Source organism: Metarhizium acridum, assembly GCF_019434415.1.
Source record: "Metarhizium acridum strain ARSEF 324 chromosome Unknown scaffold_587, whole genome shotgun sequence".
Taxonomy (NCBI): domain Eukaryota; kingdom Fungi; phylum Ascomycota; class Sordariomycetes; order Hypocreales; family Clavicipitaceae; genus Metarhizium; species Metarhizium acridum.
In genome coordinates, this window is record NW_027094049.1 from 783183 (window position 1) to 810280 (window position 27098).

At 53.5% G+C, this 27098-nt stretch overlaps 10 protein-coding genes across 11 annotated transcripts; 5 read left to right on the forward strand and 5 right to left on the reverse strand.

Moving 5' to 3' along the window:
• Positions 1-2038: 2038 nt before the first annotated feature.
• Positions 2039-5827, forward strand: SSN6 (glucose repression mediator protein). Its single transcript, XM_007814690.2, has 8 exons — positions 2039-2626; positions 2705-2908; positions 2967-3049; positions 3120-3299; positions 3364-3456; positions 3516-3672; positions 3728-3972; positions 4040-5827. Exons 1-8 carry the CDS (start codon positions 2473-2475, stop codon positions 5489-5491), a joined length of 2568 nt encoding a protein of 855 aa, XP_007812881.2. The 5' UTR covers positions 2039-2472; the 3' UTR covers positions 5492-5827.
• A 203-nt stretch (positions 5828-6030) lies between these two features.
• On the forward strand, positions 6031-7854 carry RPL3 (60S ribosomal protein uL3). The gene is made up of 5 exons (XM_007814689.2): positions 6031-6163; positions 6247-6332; positions 6440-6596; positions 6658-7331; positions 7424-7854. The coding sequence occupies exons 1-5, from the start codon at positions 6158-6160 to the stop codon at positions 7674-7676; spliced, it is 1176 nt and encodes a 391-aa protein (XP_007812880.1). The 5' UTR covers positions 6031-6157; the 3' UTR covers positions 7677-7854.
• Positions 7594-10782, reverse strand: J3458_022000 (uncharacterized protein). Its single transcript, XM_066122875.1, has 3 exons — positions 10502-10782; positions 8167-10408; positions 7594-8059 (listed from the first exon to the last, which is right to left on the reverse strand). The coding sequence occupies exons 1-3, from the start codon at positions 10628-10630 to the stop codon at positions 7995-7997; spliced, it is 2436 nt and encodes an 811-aa protein (XP_065972096.1). The 5' UTR covers positions 10631-10782; the 3' UTR covers positions 7594-7994.
• An 808-nt stretch (positions 10783-11590) lies between these two features.
• J3458_022001 (uncharacterized protein) lies at positions 11591-13183 on the reverse strand (the record flags this gene model as incomplete). The annotated part of the gene is made up of 3 exons (XM_007814687.2): positions 13001-13183; positions 12092-12863; positions 11591-12036 (listed from the first exon to the last, which is right to left on the reverse strand). The coding sequence occupies exons 1-3, from the start codon at positions 13040-13042 to the stop codon at positions 11591-11593; spliced, it is 1260 nt and encodes a 419-aa protein (XP_007812878.2). The 5' UTR covers positions 13043-13183.
• A 5005-nt stretch (positions 13184-18188) lies between these two features.
• Positions 18189-18548, reverse strand: J3458_022002 (uncharacterized protein; the record flags this gene model as incomplete). The annotated part of the gene is made up of 1 exon (XM_066122876.1): positions 18189-18548. One exon carries the CDS (start codon positions 18546-18548, stop codon positions 18189-18191), a length of 360 nt encoding a protein of 119 aa, XP_065972097.1.
• Positions 18549-20276: 1728 nt separating this feature from the next.
• Positions 20277-24048, forward strand: J3458_022003 (uncharacterized protein). Its single transcript, XM_066122877.1, has 3 exons — positions 20277-20652; positions 20799-21492; positions 21604-24048. Exons 1-3 carry the CDS (start codon positions 20406-20408, stop codon positions 22115-22117), a joined length of 1455 nt encoding a protein of 484 aa, XP_065972098.1. The 5' UTR covers positions 20277-20405; the 3' UTR covers positions 22118-24048.
• Positions 22957-23993, reverse strand: J3458_022004 (uncharacterized protein; the record flags this gene model as incomplete). Its single annotated transcript, XM_066122878.1, has 2 exons — positions 22957-23756; positions 23825-23993. The coding sequence occupies 2 exons, from the start codon at positions 23991-23993 to the stop codon at positions 22957-22959; spliced, it is 969 nt and encodes a 322-aa protein (XP_065972099.1).
• Positions 24049-24178: 130 nt separating the features above from the next.
• J3458_022005 (uncharacterized protein) lies at positions 24179-26106 on the reverse strand. Of its 2 annotated transcripts, XM_066122879.1 has the most exons (4): positions 25902-26106; positions 25712-25835; positions 25340-25649; positions 24179-25272 (listed from the first exon to the last, which is right to left on the reverse strand). In XM_066122879.1, exons 1-4 carry the CDS (start codon positions 25932-25934, stop codon positions 24540-24542), a joined length of 1200 nt encoding a protein of 399 aa, XP_065972100.1. In that variant the 5' UTR covers positions 25935-26106; the 3' UTR covers positions 24179-24539. The 2 variants fall into 2 exon arrangements, with proteins under 2 accessions (XP_065972100.1, XP_007812875.2); XM_007814684.2 differs by having other exon boundaries at positions 25712-26106.
• A 276-nt stretch (positions 26107-26382) lies between these two features.
• J3458_022006 (uncharacterized protein) lies at positions 26383-26562 on the forward strand (the record flags this gene model as incomplete). The annotated part of the gene is made up of 1 exon (XM_066122880.1): positions 26383-26562. One exon carries the CDS (start codon positions 26383-26385, stop codon positions 26560-26562), a length of 180 nt encoding a protein of 59 aa, XP_065972101.1.
• A 10-nt stretch (positions 26563-26572) lies between these two features.
• On the forward strand, positions 26573-26872 carry J3458_022007 (uncharacterized protein; the record flags this gene model as incomplete). Its single annotated transcript, XM_007814683.2, has 1 exon — positions 26573-26872. The coding sequence occupies one exon, from the start codon at positions 26573-26575 to the stop codon at positions 26870-26872; it is 300 nt and encodes a 99-aa protein (XP_007812874.2).
• Between the last annotated feature and the right edge of the window lie 226 nt (positions 26873-27098).

The following is a 27098-nucleotide window of genomic DNA, read 5'->3' on the forward strand; positions in this document are numbered from 1 at the left end:
CAGATTGCTCTCGCCAAACGCAGCACGTATTTCTGTCAACTTGTTTCGCTTTGGACCTGGGCTGTTTCGTTTTTCATGCTGACTGCGACAACGGCTCGTCTCCCTAGTCGACATGGATTTTTCATGGTTTCAGCACCCCCCTAGTAGATCACAGATTTACGTCGGTAGCGGGAAGGGGTAGATGGTACGGTGATGGAACACTGCCTAGCTCGGAAATCACGTAGGCAGATCATACATGAGCTAATATCTAACACGTTCGACGGCGCGCCGGCGATTTTTTTTTGGGGCGGTTATTTGCGCAGCAAGTACGTAACTACCGACTCTTCATCAATAGGCTCACGTGTGGCATAGGTCCATTTTGGCTACGGTCGGGCACATCGGAGTGGTGATTCAGGGCCGTCCTTCGAGGTGGCCAAATAGTACGGAGTATGTGATGATTCACATTAGATTTAAGGTGTAAAGAGGCACAAACACGCAAGCCCTGCGGCATCTACTCCGTACTCCTTGGCCTACTAGGTACCTGGTTATTGACGGGTGACAGGCCGATGGCACAATTGTTGCATCACGTGCACTGACTAGCCACTTGGTTCGCCCGCGAGAGGCAAGAGACCATTCTCTAGCCATGCCTTCGAGTCAAAATACATGCAACGCCGGAATTATTGCATCATCATTTGAGTTGCTACCGCCTGCTCTGACGGACGTTACTGTCTTGCGGAGGAGGTTTATGTCGACTTGGGTTTGGCTAGTCGCCTGGATGGCATCGGCCACGATGACGGTGGCTTCTCCCCCACTGAGAGCGCCTCCAGGGCAACGTGCGTATCCTGCACGCGAAAGAGGACTGAGGTGAGGCTGTTTCGTGCACGAGTGGCTGGAGTTATGGGGCATATTGCTGTCTGCATAGAGAGCTGCAGGGCGGCGATGGTGATGGCCATGGCAATGGCGACGGTCAGCCTCAGGCTTTGTCAGCGTTTCTGGTACTCCAATTGTCCCCATCGAAGTCTTGTTCTGTCAACCCCGGAAGCAGGGAAGACTGAACGGTGCTAGACCTGGGGGTTGGGTGGGGGAAGCAGCCAAGTCAGGTCAGGACAAGACAAGATGCACGACCTCACAACCTTGGAATCCACGCAAGGCCAGGTCAAGGCCCCAAGCCCACAATGTGAAGGGTGCACTCCGTTTGGCACTCCGTAGTGGTGTGTGAGATGGGAAGCGGCGTGCAAGCGCGGTTGAGGTGTGTGGTGTGAGGGGTGCGGGCTGCGAGGGGCGTGCAGCATGCGGCATGCGGCATGCGGTATGCGGCGTGGGCTCTGCTTCAACGTCAGTATGTGCTGCGTGCTGCGTGCTCTATTATGCTGTGTTCTGGGCGCTGATACAATGTCTGGAGCACGACGTGTGGCCTTGGCTTGCAGCCGCTGGTGATGTACGGAATACCCGGGCAGAGCTGCTCAGTATTTACGGCCACACTCGAGCGCGAGATGCACTTGATGCGCGCGATGCACAGGACGCACGAGGCAGCCCAGGCACTCGATTCCTGAGGCGCCGGGTACTTAAGTAGTTGAAGCACTCTAAATGTCCAGGCACGCCGACGCTCTGGCGTGCTCGACGTCTGGTGTTATGTGTATGCTAGGTACTAATCTATTAGCCGTCTGGCCCGTGGCCCGTGGCCCGCAGTCCGAAGCCCGTAGCCCGTCGCCCTGGAGTGTCGCTGGCCGGTTGGCCCCAGCCCTTCCCAGGTGCCGTCTCCCAGGCCGCCTGCCTCTCCACGTCCTTGGTATACATACATACGGAGTAGTATTAATGCTTTCATATTATGTGCCCACGCCAACCCGCCGCCAACCAGATGCAGAGTGCAAGGGTGGCCCCGCTCGCTTCGCCACGGCACGCCGGCGTGGGTCTAGCGCCAGTGCGCCCGTTCCCTCCCATTTTCATGGGTAAGGTAAGTTTGACAGCCAGCTGTGCAGGTCCTTCCTCCACCAACCCAACAGCCTCTCCCCAATTGTCCGTTTTCCTTTCCTCCTTCTTCCCCCAAAGCGTCGTCAATCTGGATACGGGCTTTGCTGGACTAGGACATCATCGAGTCCCTTTGCCATCTCGGGCCAAACCGTCTCTGACGCACTCAATCTCTTTTGTCAGTCACTGCGGCACCGAGTCCTCTGCCGCCGTTTCTTTCGCCCTGACGGGTTGTTTGGGGATCCAGCTCGTGACGAAAAACGTGGGCTCAACCCAGTCCATGCGCTAGGTGCCCATTGCCCATCCGAACTTGATCACGGGTCATTGGAGTTGATCCTGCCCTGCACCCCGACATCTCATCGCACATCGCACGTCGCACGTCGCACAACAAAGCCTGCTTTGGCTTTTTGCGAGAGACTTCGACTTCTGCTTGCTCATTGCCGTTGCATTTTTACACCCTTGCACGGCCTGGACGACGCCGCATAGCGCCAAGCCGGCATCGTCAATCTTTGACATTTTGTCGCCATGGCCAACCACCATCCTTCTCCCACAATGATGCAGCTGCAGCAACAGCAACAGCATCAGGCCCCGGTGGCACCGCCTCAGAGCGTCCCGCCGGGCCACTTTGCGCCGTCGCATCAGATTGCTGCCATGAACGAGGCAGTCTGGCTGCAGATTGGTAAGTCTGTCTCTTGCGCCTCTTGAGAGATGCCGCGCCTATCTTTGTGGCAACCAGGCAGGTTAACTGTCACTTCAGGGAGCTTCTCAGAGTTGCTGCGCGTTCCGGACGAGGCCATGCACGCCTACGAGCGAGCCCTGCAGGCCAACCCAAACTCAACGGCAGCCATGAATGCCATCGGCATGCTTCTCAAAGGTCGCGAGGCCTTCGACAAGGCTCTTGAGTTCTTCCGCGCCATTGTGCAGCTGGAACAGAACAATGGCGAAGCTTGGGGCAATCTAGGTACGTCATTTGCGTATTGCTGGATGCAATTCTTGGGATCGCGCTAACAGGCGGATAGGCCACTGTTACCTTATGACGGAAAACCTTCAAAAGGCCTATGACGCTTACCAGCAAGCCCTTGTCAACCTTCGGGATCCAAAGGTTAGTTTTTTTTAGCGGGATAATACCAGCTCCAACAACGGGAACAACGGTTCTAATACTTGTGACGTAGGACCCTATGCTTTGGTATGGCATTGGTATTCTTTATGATCGCTACGGCAGCTACGACTACGCCGAGGAGGCCTTTTCTCAGGTTATGCAGATCCAACCCGATTTTGAGAAGGCCAATGAGATTTACTTTCGCCTTGGTATCATATACAAACAGCAGTCAAAATTCAATCAAAGTCTTGATGTACGTGGCTGAGAGTTGTGGTGAAGACCTCATTTTTCTCTTAGCTAACACAGTTTGTCAATAGTGTTTCAAGTATATTGTCAATTCGCCTCCCGGCCCCTTGACGCAGGAGGACATTTGGTTCCAGATTGGCCACGTCCACGAGCAACAAAAAGACGTGTGTCCCGCGTTTCCTACTTCGATCTACTCATTGATCGGCTACTGACATGCTTCTAGTTCGACAGCGCTAAAGCGGCTTATCAGCGCGTCCTCGACCACTCTCCCAACCACGCCAAGGTTCTGCAGCAACTTGGTTGGCTACACCACCAGCAAGACACCTCGTACGATACTCAAGACCGGGCTATCCAGTATCTGGAGAAGTCCGTCTCGGCCGGTAAGATTGCGTCCATGACATACGACGCTCACGCAAACCTAACATCATGTTCCAGATAATCAAGATGCCCAAAGCTGGTACCTGTTGGGTCGTTGCTACATGGCCCAGCAGAAATATCCCAAGGCCTATGAAGCGTACCAGCAGGCCGTGTACCGTGATGGAAAGAACCCGACTTTTTGGTGCTCTATTGGTGTGTTGTATTACCAGATCAATCAGTATCGCGATGCGCTCGACGCCTACTCCCGTGCCATCCGCCTCAATCCTTATATTTCGGAGGTCTGGTATGACCTTGGCACCCTGGTATGTTTTTGATGCGTTATTTATCCCCTGCTCTGCCACCCAATGGTAGCTGACCACCCGGGTCCAGTATGAATCTTGCAATAACCAAATTGCCGACGCTCTGGATGCCTATCAAAGAGCCGCAGAGCTTGACCCTGGCAACCCACACATCAAGGCCCGCTTACAGCTCCTCCGGTCCGGCGGCAGCAACGGCAGCGGGCAGGCTCCCGCACCTCAACCGGCAGATGTGCACCCTCAAGCGTATCAGGCTGCCGGTCCGTCCGGCCCAGTTGGACCACAATGGGGTGGTTCAGCGCAGCAGCCTCCCGCTGGCGGTCCTCCCCCAGCACCTGCTGGCGCCGGTGATAACTGGGCTGGCAGACTTTCCAATGTCAACCCGCCACCACAACCTCCGAATCCATATGAGAACCGAGGAGAGCCTTTCAGAGGGCCTCCCCCACCGCCTCAACGCCAGCCCAGTCCTCAACAGGACCAGATGCGACAAGGAGGATACTCTGAGCCCCGAGGTGCTGCTCCCCCGGGCCCATCCCGCCGCGGACCTTCACCAGCACCTGGTGGCCATCAGTACGGGCAGCCTCCTCCTCCCCCTCCGTCGCAGGGTCCTGATCGACGAGTTGCCAATCCCAACTGGGGAGGCCCTCCTCCGTCATCTGGGGGCCCTCCATCAAATAGTGCCAACGGAGCCAATGCACCCTCCAACGGTGCCGCTCCTTTCAGACCAACCAGCAGTCCCCGAGGCGAGGTTAGGCCACACGACAGTCGGATGCCATCCCCCAAGACGGCTTACCCTCAGCACCCGGGTGCTTCGAGCTACCCTCCTCACCATCCTGAGGGCCCCCCTCCAAGTGTTTCTGAAAATGGCCCCCCTCCTCCCGGCGCCGTTCCTGATGCCGCTGTCCAGCGTTCTGACGACCGTCCCCCATCTGTCGGACCCAAGCGCATGCGCGAGTGGGAGGAAGAGTCCGTTGCCAAGAAGCAAGCCAACGAGGAGAATCGCGCTCGTCTGGATGACATGAGACACCGGCGACCCTCGACCCCTCCCCGCGACGCCTACCGACGCAATTCTAATGAAGTCCGCCGCTCGGATGAACAGCGTCGCCCGGATGAGCCTAAGAAAGAGGAGGCTCGTCCTCAAAGTGACGGCTATCATCCTTCTGAGGCTGCTCACCACCCCCAGAATCACTCCATTAGCTCAAACCAGCTTCCACCCATGCAGCCAGGTAACGTCCCTCCCGGCGGTCCTCAGGATAAGACACAGCCTGGCCCCCCCCTTAAGGAGGAACGTCCAGCTTCGGAGCAAGGTCCTACCGCTGTTGCTCCCATATCTGCGGAACCTGAGCGAGCCGCGAGAAAGATGGATGTCGATGAAGACTACGACGATAGCCCCGAGGAGGACAAGAAGACTGGCATCGTCGCAAATGGATCTGGCCCTTCGTCAGGATCTAGTGATGCTAAGGCCACGTCACCGGCGAGTGCAGGGGTCAATGGCACATCTGGTACCGCTACTAAAACGGAGTAAAGTGTGATTTTTTTCCCCTTGGTTTTGGGTTGGGGGCGGTTCAAGAGTATTTTAATGAGCTCTCTGAAAGTTATGTGGCAATTTCGTTTCATGTTTATTCGCGAAGTGTATACCACCGGAGACTATCCGGACCTGCTTTTTCACTTTCCTTTGTCTTTGGGGGATGCTTGGGGCTCGAATGGCAAATGGCGGACGGGTGCAGCGGGATTTCATGTTTCTTTCTTGGCTACGAAAAAGTCACAAGCGAACGATATCCGTACTTTGAGTAGTAGCCTCTCCAAGTAAGTAGTAGTTTCTGCACAGTGATACAAATTGATAGTTTATAAACAATCAATTGCATGCCTTGTAGTGTCTTTCCGTGTAGCCTGCCACGTCTCCAGGGCCGGCACCGTGCTCGGCCAGATGACAAGGTGAGATGATCACGTGAGACGGTCTGGCTCGGTCAAAGATCGCGGTGGAGAATCCTGGTGGAGAAAAAGTCCAGGTGCCACAAATAGGATTAGCGGTGTGTGCACGAGCCACAACTCGCACGCTGCCCACAGGTCCTCGCTTAAAATTTCGCCCACAAATTTTGTAGAAAAACCCTCGTACTCTTTGGTCTTTCTTCTCGTCACGCAGGCCTCGTCAACTTCTTTACTAACCCCAAACCACATCCAGCCCGCCAAAATGAGTGTAAGATGCCATGACAGCGACAAGAAGACAAAGATATTAAACATTGATCGACCGACGAATGCTAATTTATTTAATTTGAATAGCACCGCAAGTTCGAGGCTCCCCGACACGGCTCCCTGGCTTTCTTGCCCAGGAAGCGTGCCGCCCGTCACCGTGGCAAGGTCAAGTCGTAAGTTTTTTTCCCTCTCTTTTCTCTCGCCTGCAAGAGCATCACCAGCTTCACAAAAATCTAGTAAAGAATGGAGCTTGCTGACCAATTGCCTACGCATTCAACAGCTTCCCCAAGGATGACCCCAAGAAGCCTGTGCACCTGACCGCCGCCATGGGCTACAAGGCCGGTATGACCACGATCGTTCGTGACCTCGACCGACCTGGCGCGAAGGCCAACAAGAAGGAGGTCGTGGAGGCCGTCACGGTCGTCGATACACCACCAGTACGAACAACTCAGCCCGCTTGGCATCTGAGCCTATGGCTAACATCTTTTCCTCATCTAGATGATCGTTGTTGGTCTCGTTGGTTACATCGAAACCCCCCGCGGCCTGCGCTCCCTCACCACCGTGTGGGCTGAGCACTTGTCCGACGAGGTCAAGCGCCGCTTCTACAAGAACTGGTACAAGAGCAAGAAGAAGGCGTTCACCAAGTACGCCAAGAAGCACAGCGAGTCGAGCGGCGCCAGCATCACCCGCGAGCTCGAGCGCATCAAGAAGTACTGCACCGTCGTGCGCGTTCTCGCCCACACCCAGATCCGCAAGACGCCCCTCAAGCAGAAGAAGGCCCACCTCATGGAGATCCAGATCAACGGCGGCAGCGTCGCCGACAAGGTCTCCTTTGGCCAGGACCTCTTCGAGAAGCCCGTCTCCATTGACACCATCTTTGAGCAGGACGAGATGATCGACGTCATTGCCGTCACCAAGGGCCACGGCTTCAACGGCGTCACTGCCCGCTGGGGCACCAAGAAGCTTCCCCGAAAGACGCACAAGGGTCTGCGAAAGGTTGCTTGTATCGGTGCCTGGCATCCTTCCCACGTCCAGTGGACTGTTGCCCGTGCTGGTCAGATGGGATACCACCACCGTACCTCGGTCAACCACAAGGTTTACCGCATTGGCAAGGGTGACGCCGAGGACAGCGCCTCGACCGAGGTTGACGTGACCAAGAAGAAGATTACTCCGTATGCTCTAATCCCCCCCTCTCCTTCCCCTTGAGGCAAACCACTTGACTATTTCGTGCTTTTATACTGATGCAAAATTTTTCTTTTTCCAGTCTTGGTGGCTTCGTCCGCTATGGTGAGGTCAACAACGACTTCGTCATGCTCAAGGGCTCCATCCCTGGTGTCAAGAAGCGTGTCATGACTCTCCGCAAGTCCATGTTCACCCACACCTCCCGCCGTGCTCTCGAGAAGATCAACCTCAAATGGATCGATACCTCCTCCGAGTTTGGTCACGGTGCTTTCCAGACCCCCGCAGAGAAGAAGCAGTATCAGGGTACCCTCAAGAAGGATCTGGCCTCCGCATAAATTTGTGGATAGTCGTGTTTTCCTTCCTTATGTGTATGTCTGGACCATTTGCATCGGTGTCGGAAGGGTTGGTGTTTAAAAGCCTTGCTGGAAGCTGGGTTTGGTTTCATAATGGGATGAATCAGTAAAGAGGCCTAGCTAAAGAGACGTATGAAAAATCGAAACGAGATTCCCAATGATTAAAACGTTTTATGACAAAAGAGATCTGACGAAGTGATTGTGAATTGTCAAATGGGTATGAATATAGCGTGGCTACTAAATCCTGTGCAAAACACTATTGCCAAATAATGTCTAATCATGCTGGTCTAATCGTGTCTGTCAAAACCCACCATTTCCCCAATTCCAAGCGCTGTATGGGTCATTTGGCACCAAGTTGAAAAGCACTAGGAGATTCGGAATCAGCGACTCATTGTTAAATAAACGGTTTAGTACAGAGTGTGTTTATCGCGTAGCACCAAAGTTGCGGAAAAAAAAAAGAATGTCTACTTACTCTGTCCAAATATGCCAAAGACTTCATCCAATTGTGAGCCTACCTGGTGGCGCTGTTCGGCGTAATGATAGTCTATTGCTCCCCGCCGGGGGTCGTTATTGGATATCACTAGATTTCCGTTCTCGTCGTAAATTGTGTTTGCAGAATGCATTACGTTGGCACCCTCAATTTCTCCATCATGTCTGAGTGGAAATGGCGAGCCATTGACCATCCGCATTTGATCTCCTGATATTGGCCCTTGCCGGTCCGCCTGTGAGAACCGGGGCGCTTCTTGTACCGGCACTTGATTCGCCTGTTCATTTCGGGCTTCGGTTTCATTTTGAATGGGGAAGTGATTCTGCTGTGAATACCTCATGTTCTGGTCTATCGACGCTGGATAGCGCCGATCCGACTCGATTCTTATATTATGTTCTTGATGGAGACCGCTGTCTACTTCCTGCTGCAAGCTACGCCTTAACAGTCCTGTGAGCAGTTGCTCAGTATGGGACGCAATAGGGGTAACAGGTTTCAAGGCTCGACTAGCATGAATAATGCGTAATGTCCCCGCCTTGGCCTCGTGAGCTATGGAGCTCAGCGGCCAAGTGGTAGGCGGAATGCAAAGAATGACGCCAGCAGTAAAGAAATTCATCAGTACAAACGACATTGCAAACTGGTTTTCGAGATGAGAAACCGGTAGTCGAGACATTTCCAGGGCTGCATTGACAGACACTTGCAGGGACTCTGAGACAACCTGAAGTGTTTCGCTAGACAAGGCCTGGCGTGAGTCGGCTGCCACTTGATATTCCAGAAGGGGTCGATGGATGAAGATGACGGCACTGTTATATGTGACATTCAAGGCATTGATTTGAAGAGACAAGTGTCGCCGGAATTTCTGCTCCTCAGGAGATAGGTCCGGTATGCTACCGAGCTCGGCAAGGATAGCCTCCTGGGAAGTCGGATTCGTGTCGAAGACAGCCGGCAGATCTGCTTTCCAAGCATATAACAAGGAGCGAACATGTTGCACTGCTTCTACTAAAGAAACCAACTCTGCCGGCGAGATGGGGCTTTGCAGACGCAAGAGCCGGAAACGATTTAGTGCCTCCCGCACAATGTCGTACAGGTAGTATTTCAACGCATGAAACGTCTGTCTAGACACTGGACGGGAGGATTTGGAACTTGGCGAATTGGCAGTCAGAAGAGGGTGTTTGGACAGACCAGGTCCCAAAACCAAGTCATCCAAGTCATCAAGAGGCTGGACGTAGGAAAAGGCAGCGTCGAGGGAAACTGGGCGCCCGTATATCATGGCAGCAAACGTATCTGCCACGAGAATGTGATTCCAGTTTCGGCGGCGTACCTGTGCGACAACGGGGTCATAATCCTTTCCATTTGCATTATCATCATCACCGTCGCAATGCAACGTAAGAGCGTATGCAGTGCGGACCGCCATGCCCAGGATACTCCATGCTAGAGTGGGGGATGCGTGGAAGATGTAGTAGGTTCCCAGAAGGCTGCAGACTTGTACAGTCTCGATGGAGCAGTCATCGAGAAGATCCAAGAGGTGAAAGCGGACTTCCTTGATGAGTGCTTCGAGAAGTGTCATGGCATCCCAGGACTCTTCTCCGAGCATCGCATGACCTATCCAGGACGGGTCCCGAACAACGCACTTCAGTCCGACAGCAGACACCGTTAGACAAGCCAAGACAAATCCGAGTTCGTCCCGATGCCACGAGGTCCTGGAAAGAACATGTTTTACTGCTTGTCTGAATGACGGTTCGTGAAAAATTAGTGTGAACCAGTGCATCCGATCAAAATACGCATCTATGAGTGCCTCGAGCAGCGCCGGCGAAGGACATTGCATAGTCACCAAGGACCAAGGGGGCCCGGCACAACCCATTTTGGACCGACCGGCATAGCCAGGGATGCTCTTGGATATATCGGTCGGATGAGAACCCGCCGAGTCACCAAACATACGGGCAGCAAAACCAACCGCAGAACTGTTGGCACCAAACCGCTGTCGCTCACTCAAGCTACCGTGGGGACCCTGAGACTGGCCTGGAGAATGGGACTGAAATTGCGGGCTTGCACGAGTCGGATTGAGCTGAAGGTTATGCTTCTTTTGTTCGGGAGAAGCTGAATCTGGCGGGATCGGGTCTCTTTTGGCTCTCTTGACAGCCCTCTTGATTTTGGCGGAACCATTCTCATCCCGTGCCTCACAAGGGAAGCCTGAGCGGCGGCATAGCGTGCAGGGCCTGACCGTGTCGCACTGCAGAAGCGCACATTTTGGTTTAGCTAATCCGTTGCCAACATCAAAGTTGAGTCCTCCAAGAGGGAAGGGGGGGAAGGGAAGGAGTGATACCTTTAATTTCTGCTTCCTGCATCTAACACACGCTCGCACGACTCGAGCTCGATGGGCACCATCTGGCGTCTCCGGCGGAGACATGTGACGGCCTTCAGTCTGATTCGTGGGCAGTGAGGGGGCAATCATGACTGCATGGCGTGGAACGCAGCAGCATGGACAGACTAATTCAACTAGTCCAGGAATAAACTCGGTATTGAAGTAGATATGGAAACTCGAAACGTGGTGTGGCACAAGACCAAGGAGTGAAGAGGATCGATATGACGGTAGACTGTTTCCACCGGAAGTTGGGGAAGTTGGGTGGGCGGTGGAGCCTTTTGAGGGCTTGAGGAGGAAGTCGCGGGGTCGAGGCTGCCGAAACGGGCAATTCACCACCGATTGAGCCGAACCACGGCGCCTATCGTCCCATGCCAGCTCTCCACCCGAGCCATCTATGTAATGGGATCTGAAGTAACTATAGACCGTGTCACGTGATCATTACCATTAACTAAAAATAACGTTCTTATTATTAATTTATTTAACTTTTTAAAGAAGAATTAGGAAAAAAGGGGCTAAATGGGGAGCATCTAGCAACACTGGATTTTAGCCGTACCTAGGCCAAGACACCATGAGCACACGCATCGCGATGCGTCAGACACACTAGCTAGTTAGTGATTTATCACAGCGCGCGCCAGCGAAGGCTATCGCGAAATAGCCTCAGCCACTCATTACGTGGAGCAAAATATAGTTTATGCCGGTGACTCACACCGTAAAGTCAAACATGGACGCACAACATATATCAACGAGGTCTCGTCGGCCCGCGAGTCCCACCATTATATATAGCGAGACGTGAGCAGCAAGTGAGAAATAAGCGAATCGGCAAATGGATGACTGAGTTTGTGAGCTACAGGCACGACTATCAGGGATCTAGAGCAAACTAATTTTTGAACAAGTCTGCATTCTGTAATTGTTCCACAGCCCAATGAATGTGATCCTCCAAGGCAATTACTTTGTATGGCTGCCAGCCATAGGGGCAACGAATTCTCAACACTAATCAAGAATCATACACTTCGCTGGTGCTAGTAATAAGAAACATGTTCGTAACTGACCTCAGACTCCCCAGCCGCTCAACATCTTGCTAATTTGTCCCTCAACCCTCACCTTTGCAGCCTCACTCTCCTTCTTTGATCTTCGAAAGAGAATAACCTTGCTGCCCAACTCAAACGGGCAAATACAGTAAACAAATTTCCAGAGCCCTTGCAGTAGGCCCATCCCCTTGACATCACAAGGTCTCATTCCACCATGCCCCTTGAGAGCTTCATCCCACGTCTTTGCCAACTTCCACGCTTCTTGATCCTCATCTTTATCAGGACGATTACTAAAGTCGCCGCTAAGAATAGCCCTGCGCAGCTTGTCGGAAGGTTCATCGACCCTGCCGTGTACGTCATGAAAGGACGTGAAGAATTCGTGCGCGGGGTGGGTGACGGACGACCAGTCAAAGTCTAGGAGCGCTGTGATGCGCTTCGTATGCGGGTTATAGAGCATATTGCTCATGGCTTTTTTCAGGGTGTCAAATTTGGTCTTAAACGAAGCGTGAAGAGCGGAACTTACTGAAATCGTTGTGGACAAGTCCAAGCAAAGTCGTATCGACCTCTCCGTTGTGGATAAGAGTCTCCAACTTGTCATTTTTGAACTTTTCAATTCTTTCGCGGACGCTTCCTTTCCAACCGTTGATGAGCATGCTCTCGTCAGCCTCCTCCAACGCATGGTCGATTCTGGCCTTCCAAAGGCCAACGTATCCCGACGGCTCGCCCTTGTGCATCGTAGCCTGTCCCGAAACAATATCTCCATGCCGAACTGTCATTCCTCCATGGAGCTCGACTCTTCGGGGCAATTTCGCCCTCTGGAAAGCCGCAAAAATGCACGCAATCTCGCCTATGACCCTCTTCTTCTCATGCCACTCCATGTCTCCAAATACCCTATCCAACACCTCACCCTCCATGTACTGCATGACTATCCACCCATATCCTCTCTCGGGAGCACCTCCAGCCACCAGTTTAATGCTCTTCCATGCATAAACACGAGGCACTATGGCATCATACCTTCCTCCCTCAATACCCGCCATGGCTAACCTTGCCACCGCCATGGCAGAAACTTCATTCTCCACACGATTCGCGTTATTCATCCCCACAGACATCGGATTACTCAACCTGACAATAACAGTATGTTCACCTGTCGAAGGGGGCAATACGGCACATGTCTGGTGCCCTGCTCTGGTGAAATGCTCTTTCGTGGCGGGTGGAGAGAGTGTAGTCTTGTAGATGAAGTTGTTGACCGGAAAGGGGCTGTGTCCAACGTATTCTACTGGAGTAATCGACTTGCTCTGTTCGATTCTGATATTAGCTTGGGACTTCTCGGGCACCTGGAGTCACAGTGCTGGTGCAGTATATATCACCAGTGCATCACCGAGTCCGTGTGAAATAGGGGGACGAATGTAGCTTGCGAGTTAGCTGTACAAACCTTCAGACCGAAGGAGCAAACAATGTCCTTGACAAGGGACATGCGTCGGTCAAAATTCCTGGCTGGAATCCATGATGATTTATGTCCGAATCCAAATCGTGGGTCCGGTGTTCGTGTGTCCGGTGTGCGGGCGAGCTATCAATAATATTTTGCAAAAAGGTGAGTTGCGAAGGCGCAATGGTTGGAGGCATGAATTGGGGAGTCCTGTCTTGTTTACACTCGCTACAGCTAAATCACGGGATCTCAAGGCACCACTCTTCATCCTTGGTCTCCAGCTGCTGGAATTGTACACAACGTTCCTGAATAGGAAACCACGGCTTACACCGTGTTTGTGCTATCCCGTACGAATTACGAATTTCATGCGATGTACGTCTGCAACCAGGACCGCAGCAACACACCCACGCAGAGGATGCTAGGAGTAGTTCCGCGATGTAGAGTGCGATGTAGAATTTGGCTTTTATGTAGAATGTGCATCTGAAACTCCTTCACAATGCTACATTCGGTCATGGTGCCAAGGTCAACAAAATGACTTCACCCGCATCAAGTATTATGACAACACCACCATGTTCCTACTATAGACAGACTCGTACATAACTTACTCTTTCATTGTAAGACCCAATATTCCACCCAGCATGCCTCTCACCCTCCTTGGGTTCTCTCTCGCACAGGTAAAGACCACTGCCGTGCTCAAGGCAAACGCCAGCGTTTCTCTCCATTGCACCTCCATTTTATACTGCCTGGGCAGCAGCGTAGCCATTGCACGAGGTGCAACAAATAGGGCCATGTCCTTCCTCCGGTTCGCAGTCTCGATCAACACGCTCCATCCGCAGAGGAAGCAGCCTACGCCCACGCAATACCCGCCATCTATATTTTGTCGACAAGCTACATCCTTCCCGAGTAAATGGGGGCCAATGCGGGTTCGACCAAGACAGACGCCGTAATAGAATAGCGTAATATAAGTGCCCAAGAAGGCGGATGATCTGGCGGCCGAGAGGAGTGCGGTCCTGAGAGAGTCGCGATTCGGCCTACGCAATTGTAGGGCCAAGGTGAGGGGAAGGTATGTATACATTGACCACTTCCAGGAGAGCCAGAATCTTCGCCAGGCGTGATATTCGCAGGATGGGCCGCGTCCCATATGGACTATATCACAAGGGAATGGGATAGATTTGCATGGATCGCCCCATTCGTAAGGCAGGTTGTAATCTGTACACATGGAGCCAAGGAGACGGGCCTGACCTGTTTCCTTCTCATAACTCAGCTCACGGGTCCGGCAACGGCGCAGTGCTTCAATGAGGCGAACATCTACGTGCGCAGCTGATGTGATCCACTTGTTGTATGCCCGTGGGAGGTTATCAGGAGCGTAGAACCAGGCCCACATGATGAGTGCGCAGGATGCTACGAATGAAACTGGGTCAGTCATCCGAGAGATGAAAGTCTCGATCTGTGTTTTACAAATTAGCAAAACTTGACTAGATTCAATAGTTTAGTCTAGCATAAGCTAGGGTATACACAGCATGGGCCAAAGAGCACGCGAGACTGCATGTACAAGCTATGTCCTGCAAACGCAAACTGGGGCAAAGCGGTGAGTTGCGTGCCGCATAATTTCGTACCTTGGTCCATTTTTGCGCGGCCAGGCGCCGGCTCTTGTGTCGTGCCCATAGTTCGCCAACAATAACGTCTATAGCCTGCGTTACCGCGAATAGTGTCAGGTCCACCGTTCTCCCAGCAAGTTTCTCGCCGGTTGCGGGATCGACGTGTCGAGTTGTAGATGATCCGGCGCGCCTTCGTAATGTAGGCTTTTTAGACTGCAACAGCTTTAGACTAAACCAAGCAGCAATAAACGCGGCAAGGAATCTGCTAAGTCTGGAGTGGAGATCACAAGAGCGTGGATATTAGCTTAGCTCCAGGACGGAACTTGATAGTTTGGCCGGAGATCCGATCCTACGTACCTTAGTTTGGCAACACTGCCCAGGTTTGTGGCGGCGCGGGTTATGATCGTGTTCAAGGGTGCCTTGTTTCCAACAAATGTTAACCGGGGGTGTAGAGAACACAACCGTAGAAGATACAATCTGCGCCAGAGTATATTTGCACACCAATAAGTATACACTAATAAACTGTAATATGTTGTAGTGTAGAGCGTGATAGCTAGGTACCTGATTTGGTCAAATACTTTTGGCCTCCCGCTGTGAGTTGCCACCAAAAGTAACAATATACAGGGGAAGAAAGGCAACCGTGACAGAATGGCCAACGTTTTTGACTTCTGATCCGTGTTGATATGGTTTTTCTGGGAATGGCATAGACTAGGTTTGGGGTGGTGTGGTGAAGCTTGGGAGACGAAGTACCGGGATCCGGGTCTCAAAATGGTGGTTGGGGTAAAGATGTGGGGTGTGGTGTGTGTGAGATGTCAGGATAGTTTGTAAATCGAGATTGATAAAGCTAGCGAGATGGTTTTGCAGTAGCTAAATAAGATGATGACGAACCTGTAATAGAGTGGCACCTCCAACCAAGGTAGCACAAAACGTGGGAAATCGGCAAGGGTCCAAACCAGTCTTCAGAACATGCTTTGCGGATTCCAAAAACGTGTTCTCGTCTCTTTCTGGCAATGCGTAATTGGGGGTCTTCCGCTTCCTGTTGGACAAATGCTGCAAGACAAGCGTCAAGAGTCGTGGCAGTACGGCAGATGCATAGCCCAACAGGGTATGCGCGTACAAGCGGCCGCAGGGGCGGTGGAATCGACTGCAGCTGCAGAAAGTTGGGGGAGCTAGTACCAGTGCTAATACTGGTCATGGTTGAAGTGAGAATGCTTCGATTATCTGGACTGCCTTTGGAGGCAGCCCCCCGTAGTTCCATGTTGGGAAATACTCGCGAATGGGGAATTGGCGGACGAAAGAGGGATGGGGCAGTTGACAATCCGGGGTTGACCAACCGGCTGATGGCGAGCGAATGGAAATACGTTCAACGTTGGTGGTCGGTAGAAGTCGGGCTGATCTGTGGCAGTTCACTTTGGCGGTGCACGGCTTCGTTTGGAACTTGGCTCCTACGAACCACGGGTAGCAGCGCCGACGACAGCCTTGCCATTGACAGTTCCTGATTCCTTCGGGAGGTCTTTGGAAGCGTCACACCAAGGTGACAGTGGCATTCGCAGTTCCTCTTTCCACGGCGCAAAATAGCCGGTCCCTTGCAATCCACAGGAGCGCAGAAAGACAAAAGTTGACGGTATGCAAAGAGAAGGGGCGCATTCGATAGTGTTGATGGAGATGTATGTACCTAGGTACGTATATCGTAGACGCCAGGTACTGGATGAGAATTTGTGTCCGTGTACGGAGTAGCAATCTGGTGTCGCGTCAATACAATATTAGATGACAGGTCTCGCCACGGGAAAGGCTTGCCGCTGCAAGTCGGCGTCTGAGTCCGAAACAACAGCGGCCGTGGTTGTAGCGAGAGCCGCGGAAGCGTGTTCGGTCGCACAGCATCAATGCTGCGCACGAGTACGACGTAAACAGCCAGACGTTAAGAACGGAGACGGTCGCGAGAGAGCGTGTGACCTCGTGGACTGAATGATGTGGTTATTCCAAAGCTTCAATATTGAATGTTCGAAACACCCCAAAGCTCGAGCTGGAGAGCTCCTTCCTTGGCTTCAGGAAAACACAGTTCCTTTCTGGCCAGCTCAGCAGCTGTCACAAGCCTCGGCCAGCATTGGGAAGCGTGGGGTAGGGGCAGTACGTACTCTATGGAGGGGGAGGGGGACATGTCAATTCTGCTCGGCGTTTCAGCATTCAACTTCATCGACAGTCTGTATGTATGTCTTCACAACATGGCGATGCTGCAGTACAACAGTCTACAGGGGCAATCGGGCGACTTTCCCAGCACGGTTGCCATCTCCATCATTGTGGGCAGCTGTGTGGGTGTGCTGGAACATGGTCCCAACCGGCAGCATGATCCCAGTCTCTGCTTCTGGTGCCCCGTCTTCACGCACAACCTCACGCTTTAACTCAAATTTTTAAATTGGAACTGTCCATCTTGGGTCAAAACGGGACCTAAAAAAATAGAACACCAAGCAAGAGGTACGGAATTCATGACTACGCATCAACCGCAGGCAGTGGGACCACCTCCACTGTTGTTAATCCGCTGTTGGCTTCTTTTAGGTCAAGCATTACTTGGCACCCATCAACTAGTAGATGACTTTGGCCGGAGATTTCCGTATGCGAGCTGCAAATCGGCATGGATATCTTTTCGGCACACGATGGTGTCCGTAATATCCGCTCTGGAAGGGGTCAACGCACTCTAATAAATCCTTCTAAACGCCATGTGTCTCGTCGACTTCGGAAACGCAGAGAATCAAACATGAAATATTGGCGTTGAACTTTGGAATCGGTCCCTCGGAAAGACACCATGCATTATACATGTACAAACAAGCCAGGCAAATGTCCCGAAACCACCATCGTCAGCAATCCAATATGGCAAGCCCTCCGAACTACCTTCATCAGACTGTGCAGGGGTACGTGGAACCAGCGTGCAGCCGCACACCTAAGACCAGTCAATATATGTCGCTCAGGACTAATCCGTACAACAGTCAAGCTTGCCAAGATCTACAGAGGCCACTCTGTCCTCGCCAACTGTTTTACAAACGTGGTGACGCCATCAATTTCTCCCATACACCAGAAAGAGGCTCAGGTGAATTATGCAATGTCCTGAAATAAGCTACAAAGCCACATTATTGCAAGCCACCGATAACGGCAAGCGCATTAATGTTCGCAACGAATGGTCGCAAGCATCCCGAGAAAGAGGATATGGGAGACCCCTCAATGTTGGCGTTCTGCCCGCGATTAACTACGGAGTACTATGTACAGGGCTGTTCCAGATCACGCCAAGAATGAGCTATTTCGGGTCATGTGCTCTGGTCGACACAGTTTCAACCGGGGCTTTGCCAAGGGTCTACGGGGCTCGTCCAAAACACAGAATATTGGCAGATACAGGCGCGGGACCCGATATACATCCGATGAGCGTGTCATGCAAACCAACAATGAGATATAAAGGGTCCTCCTTTCTTCTCGCTTTCACGAATAGCAGGAAAGGGACGAAAAAGCCACGCCAGCTAAGAAATGCATCATGATTTACAGGCAAGGTAATGGTGTGGACCGGCCTAGCTTATGCCGGATCCGACTCTATCCCGAACAAGCCAAACTGCTTAGGGGAACTGATAGTGCCACAAAACAACTTCTTGATGGGTAGGCAATACGAACATTTTGTGAGACGAAAGGATGGATGACCTACTGTAAATAGTCGCCGCGCCAATCCCATGCTTGAGATCAACCGACGGGGTACTCCGGACCTTGCTACGAGGCACAATAAGCCCGGGATTGATCGGAGTCATGACCATCCCCATCACAATGGCTTGGTGGAATCGACCAGAGACATTCTGGAGAAAGGTCTCGAGGCAGAAAAGAGGGCGAGACCAGATGACATGTGATTGTGGCGGATGCAGGAATACATAGTGACTTGACGTGCCTTGTCCTCCGGTAGCGAGATTTACGTACGCCGGCTCCATCTCACGTGGGGAGTCGAGTGCTTCGTGGGGCGCAATTGACGTCTACTACCAATCATACGTCTCTGGGAGTCGATGACTGTCGTAAAGAACAAAATGGCTACCTTGAGAGTATTGTCGCATCCAGCCGGCCGGCATTTGTCCTCGTCGGGAAAAGGCGTTCATGGCAGGCGGCCCAGGCAATACAGGGCAAAGCTGGCGGGGCGATTCTGGAGATGTTATAATACGGAGTAGCTCCGTAAATCCTCCGCAGTATCATAGTCGACGTCGCTTGTTGACAGGGGTTGGGTAAGTTTGACGGCCAAATTCTGAGACCCTCTCGGACGCGGCTAGAGGAACATCCATCAGTGTTGCGGAGTACATACCGGATGAGGGCTTGACGGATCGATGTTTGGTGTTGCTACCCGATGGCGGCGAGCAAGCAGTTCAATCTGGTACGACAAGACAGATGGCTTGCAGGCCGTCGAAGTGGGTGTCGCGGTGTGTACTTGGTTCAAACAGAATGGTGTATCGACAAGTCCTTGTTGCTGCGCTCTAGAGTGAAGAGCAGGTAAATAACGTACTCCGTAATTGCTTGAAGGATGGCATTTTGTACAATAGATACACGGGAGTACACAAGTCTAATTCCCACACAACAATAATGGCACGGACATGAAGGGCGTTGGCTCAAACAAGATTTTATATTGACGTTTTGGGAACAACGACGGCAGCCGTCGGTCCGAGACTTGCAGATGGGCGGAGTGATTGCGGGCAGGCTGGGATTTGCAATATTAATACGCGTCTTATAGGGCTTCATGGTTGTTGGTAGGTTTGTCCCTGACGATTGGGCCCTGCACGCGTGTGGTTGCCAGATCCGTCCGTCGTGGGCAGTCGACTTGTTAAACTCATGATATTGGGCCAAAACTCGAGTTCCATCTGTCCGGCACAAAGGATATGACGCAGCTCCAGGAATGACACTTCAAACACTCGCCAACGACTGGACGTAGCTTGTCACCCAACACGCCTAGCCAAAATTGAATGCCCCGCTCTCATCCAAGTGCCTTAGGCGTGGGATACGATACAGATGCACACAGAGGTAGCCCGTAGATCACGGTCCCTCCCCTCCCACATTTCCGTGTGTGGGCTAAATTGAACTGTGAGGGCTAATTCTGCGGACTGGACTGGAGAGGGTATCCGCCCAAATGGCTTCCTCGGCCGGCCTCGACAATGGCAGTCCGTCCGCAGGTCTGAACATGCATGCCAGTAGGGAGTGCAACTTTGTCAGGGAGCATGGAGCGTGGAGCATCGAGCACGGAGCATTAAGCACGGAGCCACGGTCATCTGTAACATCTGTAAGGAGACGACAATAGTTGAGCATTGGCGTTGTGTTCGACATTCCTGGGTGTGACAATGCGAGTGAGGGAAAGCTGGTGGCCACAACCGCACCCCTCGACCACCCGACCACTCGCGAGCCACAGAATCAAGGCACCACCACCTCAGCGTACTTGCCCAAGCAACCAAGGAGGGGACGAGCGGGGAGGCGCTGGAGAGGGGACAGATCAATGAACTTGAAAAAAAAAAAAAAGGTCTGGTCAAAAGAGGCCCCGCCCCACAGAGTACGGAGTAGTACCTGGGCTGAGTTCTTGGGCCCAGGCCAGACACCCCGACTCCAAGCGCAAGCAAGACTCGAGAGCAGCCAAGAACCCTGCCGGCATCCTTCAGCCTCCGCCATCGCCCGTCATCCGCCGTCCATCCCGCTCATCTGCCATCTCGTAACTCCAAAATCTGTCCCACGGTTTCCCGTCTTCACCCTGCCCACTACCCCAGATTTCCCCGGGTCTCATCATCATGTGCTAAGCATTCAAAACTCCCACCTTGCACATGCTTCTTGCCTACTTTATTTCTCCTCCTCTCTATTTCTCTTTACTTGTCTTGCTCGACCACCTCCACTCGTACCAACACCACCACCAGCATCGCGTCCGTTGGCGGTGCACGGCGCCGTTTCCGACAATTTTTAGCACACCGCAACCCCGACTACGAGAACCGACGCTCCTCATGCTCGCCGTGCGGCACGCTCCCAGGATGGGTTCGACGCAGCCTGAATCCGATCCCTTGCTCATGTTTGGGTGTATGTGCACATCTTGCTACATATCCTGCCCGTCCCCTTCTCTCATTGTGCCTTGGTTTCTCTGCTCGTCCGCCCTTCTACTAACCTCTTGCAAAAACGTACGCCGCCGCTCACTCATGCTGACCCTCTCGCGTGTGACGCAATAGATTCGGTAGACTCAACGCAGCCAGACATCTTCGATGCCGCCCCAGACCCGGCTCCCGGAGCGCCGCTCCTAACAGAGACGGATAGCAAGTTCCTCAGCTCCTTCTTCGAGGACATGACGTCGAATCAATACAATATGCCTTCGTTTGGCGAGGGCCTCAACTTTAGCGATGCCTGGCTAGACCTTCCCCCTCAGTTTATGGGCTCTTCCACCTCCCTCGGTCCCCAGGAGACATCGGCCGATTTTGGTTTCTCCAGTGACCACCAGAACGAGCTGTCGCGAATATTGTCGGCCGACTCAAGCATGATGCCTCCCCCTCCCCCTCCTGCTCCTTCACATACACAAACCTTTTCTCAGCAGCACTCGGACGACGTCCTGAACGCCGCCGCGACCCTGCTTCAGAATGGCAACCGCGCCGGTACACCCAAGAGCGGCAGCAGCCCCGGCAACAGTAGCAATTCCGGCAGTACCGCCAACCGGCCTTTGGTCTACCCAGTTGGCCACCTCAGACACCAGCCGATGGAGGAGTTCACGGAAGAAAACCAGAGAGTGGCCAGGAGGAGTAGCCAGGGAAACGAACTTGATCACACATTCACTCGCTGGATGTGGGGGTCAAAAGAAAAGACAGCCGTCCCGAAACCTGTCTTGGGCGACTTCCAATGGGGTTCAGACGCAAGCTTCTCTGATGTCCAGGGGTACGTACCAGAGCCAAGGAAGGAGTCCGTGGAGTCGATGCATCAAACCCAGATGAAGTGTCTCGAGTGCTTGGAAGTCAATCAGAGCGCGGCTAACACCCGCCCCGGCAGTCCCGCCAATGGCCAAGCCGCAAGCAGCAACGGTGACGGACCTGTCTACATCAAGAGAGAGGAAGACCCCAACGCGCCGCCAAGGAAGAGGCGGAAGAGCAAAAATGTCCGGGGCACCGCCGTCGATGAGGATGACGACGACGACGACGACGATACCTCGTCCAAGTCGGGCCGGAAGCGAAAGACCAAGTCTGAACGGTCAGCGAGCGGATCAGAACCCCCCTCAGACACCACTGCCGGCAGCAGACGCCGCAAGTCGGGCGTCAACGGGTCAAAGCCCCCTCGTGAAAATCTCTCCGAGGAACAGAAGCGCGAGAACCACATCCGCAGTGAACAAAAACGACGAACTCTCATCAAGGAAGGTTTCGACGACCTGGGCGAACTGGTACCCGGGCTAAAGGGGGGCGGCTTCAGCAAGAGCACGACCCTAGCCATGGCTGCCGAGTGGTTGGACGAGCTGCTCCGAGGAAACAAGGCCCTCGCCATGCAAGTCTCTGCCCTCGAGCAACGATAACACTGCTTCCTGGGTTTGGCTCTTTATTTTCCTTGACACAGATATGTTTGCTACGGCCTACGGGAACGGAATTTTGGAAGAATGGGGGGGATGCCAGAATTAGAGCTCCCGACTTGATACCACACGGCGTTGAATGATTGAAATTGGCTCTTGCACGAGCCGGCGGGGGTTGAATGATTTTTATTTTATCTGGCGGGCAAGAGAAGGAAAAAAAAGAACTGTCCCTAATATGCACTAAGCGATCCGTGAAGGGAAATTGCGGTTTCAGGCAGTTAGTTGTCCGAGGTTGGCAAGATGGTCGACTCGGACGGTAGGATGAGAATGTACACATTCAAATAAAAAGCCCTTGAATGCGAATTTATCTTTTTGACGACAGTGTATGATGGAATTATCGTGACACGGGTTCGCTGCCATACGCCTAGATTGTACAGAGTACCCTGGACGATGTCCCGATTGGAGTGTTATAATTACTGACACCTCTCTTTCCCTTCTCTTTGGTCCGTATGTTTCACTGGGTAAGCACTGGTTTCGGGACGCCATTGAACAGAGATTTGGGCTGCCAGGGTTTTCCTCTTTTGTACCATTCTTGCTGGTATGGCGTCCAATTCGACTCACGGATTTTCTGGATTCCTGCAAATGCGAGCCACGACGGCCCTGGTATCAGATTCCTTGGTACCATGGTCCCAACATACTCTCGGCAAAGTCACATTTGAAGAGCACCACTGATAGCGCAGTTGACGCATTCACTTGGTCATAGTATCTGCACCACGTAGCTATACAGTCCCAGTGTTCCAAATGCCAGACACTTTTTTTCTTCTTTACAGATTGAATCCATCACATCATGCCCTCAGCCAAGAGCACGCGCCCAAAACAAACATGCAGGTCAGTATATCTGTCCTCACAGTGGTGAAAATCTGGCCATACTTCAAGCAGACGCTCGCGTAGCCCCGGATCGGCTCCGGGAGGTACCCCACTATCGTCCACAGGATGCCCGGCGGCGGTGCGCGGCCCCTGTCCAGGAACACCCGCGTCGTGAGCAGCACGGCCTCGGAGGTGGCAAATATCCAGAAGAAGATGCGCTTGTGGTGCTCGTTGTCGTCGTCGGCGGGCGTGTGCTGCACGTGCGCCAGGGCGGCGGCGTCGCGCTCCGTCTTTGTGCCGGAGAAGGTGGTGAAGAGAGTGAGGTAGAGGCCCAGGCTGAGGGCGATGAGGGCGTGGATGACACGCCAGGTTGTCTGGTAGGCGGACGGCGCCGCGGCGGCGGCGGCGGCGGCTTGTTGTGCTTGCTGTCCCGGCATGGGGGGCATTCCGGGGAAGGGCGAGGCGCCGGCTTGGCCCATCATTTGGGTCATCATCTTCATGAGGGGGTCGTCGTCCATGTTGGGCATGCTGCTCGGCGTCGAGGACCCGGGCGTGTCGGGGTTGGAGGGTCGGTCGAAGCCGAGCATCATTTGGCGGAGTTGAGCCTCGGAGATGGCTGGTTCGGGGCCGGGGGAGGAGGATGAGGGCGCAGGGCGAGCCGTGGTTAGCGGTGTGTAGAAGTGTTGCGAGATGTCGACTTCGTCAGGGTCACCGTGCGTTTGGGGTTTCGATGGCGTGGTGGGTTTGTCTGCTGCGGCGGGTGTAGCTTGGTCGTCATCTGCTGCCGGTTCAGCTGGAGTGCAAGATGGCAGGGGACTGCGATGGGCGGAATCGAGAGCCACGTACCGTGAACGATGCGGCCGGCCATGCTATTGATCTTGTTTAGTCTCGCTGCACCGCCGGCCTTGATTTTGGCCTCTCGGCGCTCCCGGCGGAGACGGGCTTGCTCGGACGCGCGCTCGGCGGCGGCCGCGGCGGAGCTGGAGCTGGACGCTGCTTCTGCGGTTTCCGTCATGATGCAATTGTTGGCCGGTGCGGATGAGGAGAGAGAGGATAAAGGTTGAGGCGTGTAGAGGTGACGTTGAAAATGCTGGGAAGTTGGCAGCTCTGGGGCGAGGGTTGAAGTGGGGCAACAAGCGGCCCGGGTTGGATTATTCAATATCAAGTGACGGGAAAGGTACTCTAGATTAGTAGTAGGTACTAGGTATATATTAATATGCTTCTGCCTCCTAGCAGCGTCTCTCACTAGCTTAGTTGGGTGTGTCTATGTACCTAGGTACCTAGGTAGTTACCATACACTTGTCGACGACCATGGAGTTGCTTGCATAGGACTGCACCTCACAAGACAGCTTTATATTAGACAAACTAGTTCTAGCTCCAGTTATGGCCTGGTCTTCGTTTCCCACGCAACGGTTCTTCTTGCCTTGTGCAAGGCATAGATTCATTTGGTAGGCCAGCACAGCACTATTCTCCACGCAAACCGCGGCCCCGTACGATGCCCATCAGCCCCTTGCTGGAACACCCTCGACTTCTCCACGTATGATGCTGCTGCTCTGGACCCTTAGGCCCATTCGTTTGCATCCGGAACGTCTGGCTCCAGATCATTTGCGCCCTGCTTTTCTGGCGGATATGGGGGCTGCTCTCGTGACTGATACTGAGGCTGCGAGTAATGCTGAGGCGGCGGTTGATTTCCCCAAGACTGCTGCTGACCCTCGTTCTGCGAATCCTCAAAAGGCTGCCGCTTTTGTCTCTCCATTTCTGCCTTGACGGCATTGCCCTTCCATTTGTAACCCCCTGCTAGCATCAACATGGTCTCATTCCAGGCCTTGGACTCTTCACTTGTCCCAGGATATTGCATGACCAGTTTCACAAACTGTGGCAGGTTGTCCGCTTTCAGCGCCGCGGCCAGATCACGCACTAGTGCACCTTCCCTCGACCTTGTGAAACCATAGTCGAGTCGTGTCTGAGCATCGAATGCCGCCTTGGCTTCCTCGGCGAGCGCACCAGCTGCAGATCCGGCGGCGGCGGCTTGAGCACCAACGGACGCAGCAGCGGGTGCGGCAGGGGCTGCAGCCTTATCATAGTCGTTCGAATCTCCTGTGATGAGGTAAACAATCCCCAGTCTGAGCAGCATTTCGTTGGTGTTGTAAGAGTCCTGTGCCAATCTTATCAAGGTCCTCTCGACATATTTGAGGTCCTTGGCACTCTCGTGTGGATCAGTACCGGCTGTGACTAGTTGGGCAAAGTAGATGGCGCGGGTCGCCGCCGCCTGGATCTTGTTCTTCCTGGCATTACTGCGACGAGCATTGTCAGCAAGGTGTATGGTTAGGGCCGCCTACAAGAGAAGGCAAATATACGCACTGTGGATTATGGTTTGATTCGTACTCCTCCGCAATCGCATCATAACACAACGATGCCGACTTCATATCTCCCAGCGTCTTCTCGTACAGGCCGGCCAGCAGCCGCCCATATCTGTCGACTCGATTCGATTGACCCTTCTTCAAGGCTGGGGACCTAAGGAGCTCGAAGCATCGCGCGGCGGCAGCGGCGTCACCCGCTTTCACGTAGGCCTCAATGGCGCTCCCAGCAGCACCGGCAGCTGACGAATCCAATTCTAACTTGTCTCTGTAGACTGCGGCGAGCTTTTCAAAGGCCTTTCCTGCCTCGATAACTAGTCAATCGTTAGAGCAGTTCCTTGTTTGCATGCACGCTGCGGACAGGAGGGGCCCGTACACGAGTTCTCTGCCACGAAAGCATTAGCTGCCTTTTCGAGTAAATCCGCCCCATCACTGTCGTTTCCACTTCTGTCGCTCAAGAAGCCCCAGAAGCCGTCGCCACCGGACAGTTTCTTCTCTGCCTGCATCGCCAAACGAAGACATCAGTTGGGAATCCCAGCAGCGGAAGGGGAGGAGGTTGGCCGCACCTGTTTGAGCAGAGTGTGAGGATCTCGAGGCATGGCTGCGGATCGTGCCTTTTCAATGCTAAACAGTAACGAGGAGCTATTTCTTGATGACCCGTGTAGCTGCGATGGCGAGGCAGTGATGATTCGATGTTCAAGGTTGCAGGATGTAAGTTGGACAAGGCGGTGGTTGACAAGGAAGACGGAACCATGACACACACCACACAGACTGACGACACGCCTCAGCTGCGGATTGGTGAAACGCCACCACAAAGAGGTCACGCACGGTAGAGGCCCCTCCCCGGTCGCGGGTGGAGCCCATGGAGCTCCGCGACTCCGAGCTCAACTTTGATGCGTCCGTTTTCACCACCACCACAATTCAAGACAAAGGGGGGGGAAAAAGGTCTTGGTGCTTCAAAAGCACACCGTCAACAATGCCGTTCTGCACAAGCTGCCGCTGCCTCCTGCGTCGCGCCCTACGGCCCCGGCAGCACAACCTGTCGACATGCAGCAAACCGTCACCCGCCGAGATGCTCTCCAAGCCGACCTGGTCCGTGAGATCTCTCCGCAACCCACCGCCGGCAACAACAGCAGCAGCACCGGCGCCAACGGAGAAGATAACAAGCTCCCAGCTACACCACCTCCTACGCCTCGCTGCGCTTCCCCTGCCCCAGACGCCCTCTGAAGAACACACCATGATAGCCACGCTCCAAGACGAACTCCACTTTGTCCGCGCCGTCCAGCGCGTCGATACAGCGGGTGTCGAACCGCTGCGTGCGATTCAAGACGAGACGGACGAGGCCAGACGCGAAAACACAATCACGTTGGCAGACATGCAGGGGCTGTTGGATGCAGAAGAGCGCGTAGGGCATTACCAGCGTCCGAGGAGGGTGCGGACAAGGATTGAAGATGAGAGCAGTGAGAAGTGGGATGTTGTAGGGACGGCGGGCAGGAAGGCGGGCAAGTATTTTGTTGTTGAGAGTGGGAAGACATAAGGTCGTCGGGGTGAAGGACCTGTTTGCCCATTTTGCTGATGGAGGATTTTCACGACCCCTTTTTTCTGCCAAGTTCCCAGTGCCACAGGTGTTGAAGGAGAGAGTGATGAATGTACAGATTCAGGATGTGTGATTGATGATAGACAGCCGGCGTCGTGGTTTAAGAAAAATACCCGGTATCAATGGTTTGTATACCACGTATACTAACTAGTATACTTATTCTACA

Excerpts from the sequence above, each read along its gene's own strand:
- SSN6 (XM_007814690.2), top strand. The coding sequence starts at position 2,473 with ATGGCCAACCACCATCCTTCTCCCACAATGATGCAGCTGCAGCAACAG. Across the intron at positions 2,909-2,966 it reads CGAAGCTTGGGGCAATCTAG|GCCACTGTTACCTTATGACG; the intron begins GTACGTCATTTG and ends ACAGGCGGATAG. Across the intron at positions 3,673-3,727 it reads GGAGAAGTCCGTCTCGGCCG|ATAATCAAGATGCCCAAAGC; the intron begins GTAAGATTGCGT and ends ATCATGTTCCAG.
- RPL3 (XM_007814689.2), top strand. Across the intron at positions 6,333-6,439 it reads CACCGTGGCAAGGTCAAGTC|CTTCCCCAAGGATGACCCCA; the intron begins GTAAGTTTTTTT and ends CGCATTCAACAG. Across the intron at positions 7,332-7,423 it reads ACCAAGAAGAAGATTACTCC|TCTTGGTGGCTTCGTCCGCT; the intron begins GTATGCTCTAAT and ends TTCTTTTTCCAG.
- J3458_022000 (XM_066122875.1), bottom strand. The coding sequence starts at position 10,630 with ATGATTGCCCCCTCACTGCCCACGAATCAGACTGAAGGCCGTCACATG. Across the intron at positions 10,409-10,501 it reads GCAGGAAGCAGAAATTAAAG|TGCGACACGGTCAGGCCCTG; the intron begins GTATCACTCCTT and ends GCGCTTCTGCAG. Across the intron at positions 8,060-8,166 it reads CTTTGGCATATTTGGACAGA|TGCTTTTCAACTTGGTGCCA; the intron begins GTAAGTAGACAT and ends CGAATCTCCTAG.
- J3458_022003 (XM_066122877.1), top strand. The coding sequence starts at position 20,406 with ATGCTTCTTGCCTACTTTATTTCTCCTCCTCTCTATTTCTCTTTACTT. Across the intron at positions 20,653-20,798 it reads TCCCTTGCTCATGTTTGGGT|ATTCGGTAGACTCAACGCAG; the intron begins GTATGTGCACAT and ends GTGACGCAATAG. Across the intron at positions 21,493-21,603 it reads AGCTTCTCTGATGTCCAGGG|TCCCGCCAATGGCCAAGCCG; the intron begins GTACGTACCAGA and ends CCGCCCCGGCAG.
- J3458_022005 (XM_066122879.1), bottom strand. The coding sequence starts at position 25,934 with ATGCCTCGAGATCCTCACACTCTGCTCAAACAG. Across the intron at positions 25,836-25,901 it reads CTCACACTCTGCTCAAACAG|GCAGAGAAGAAACTGTCCGG; the intron begins GTGCGGCCAACC and ends TTGGCGATGCAG. Across the intron at positions 25,650-25,711 it reads TTTCGTGGCAGAGAACTCGT|TTATCGAGGCAGGAAAGGCC; the intron begins GTACGGGCCCCT and ends ACGATTGACTAG.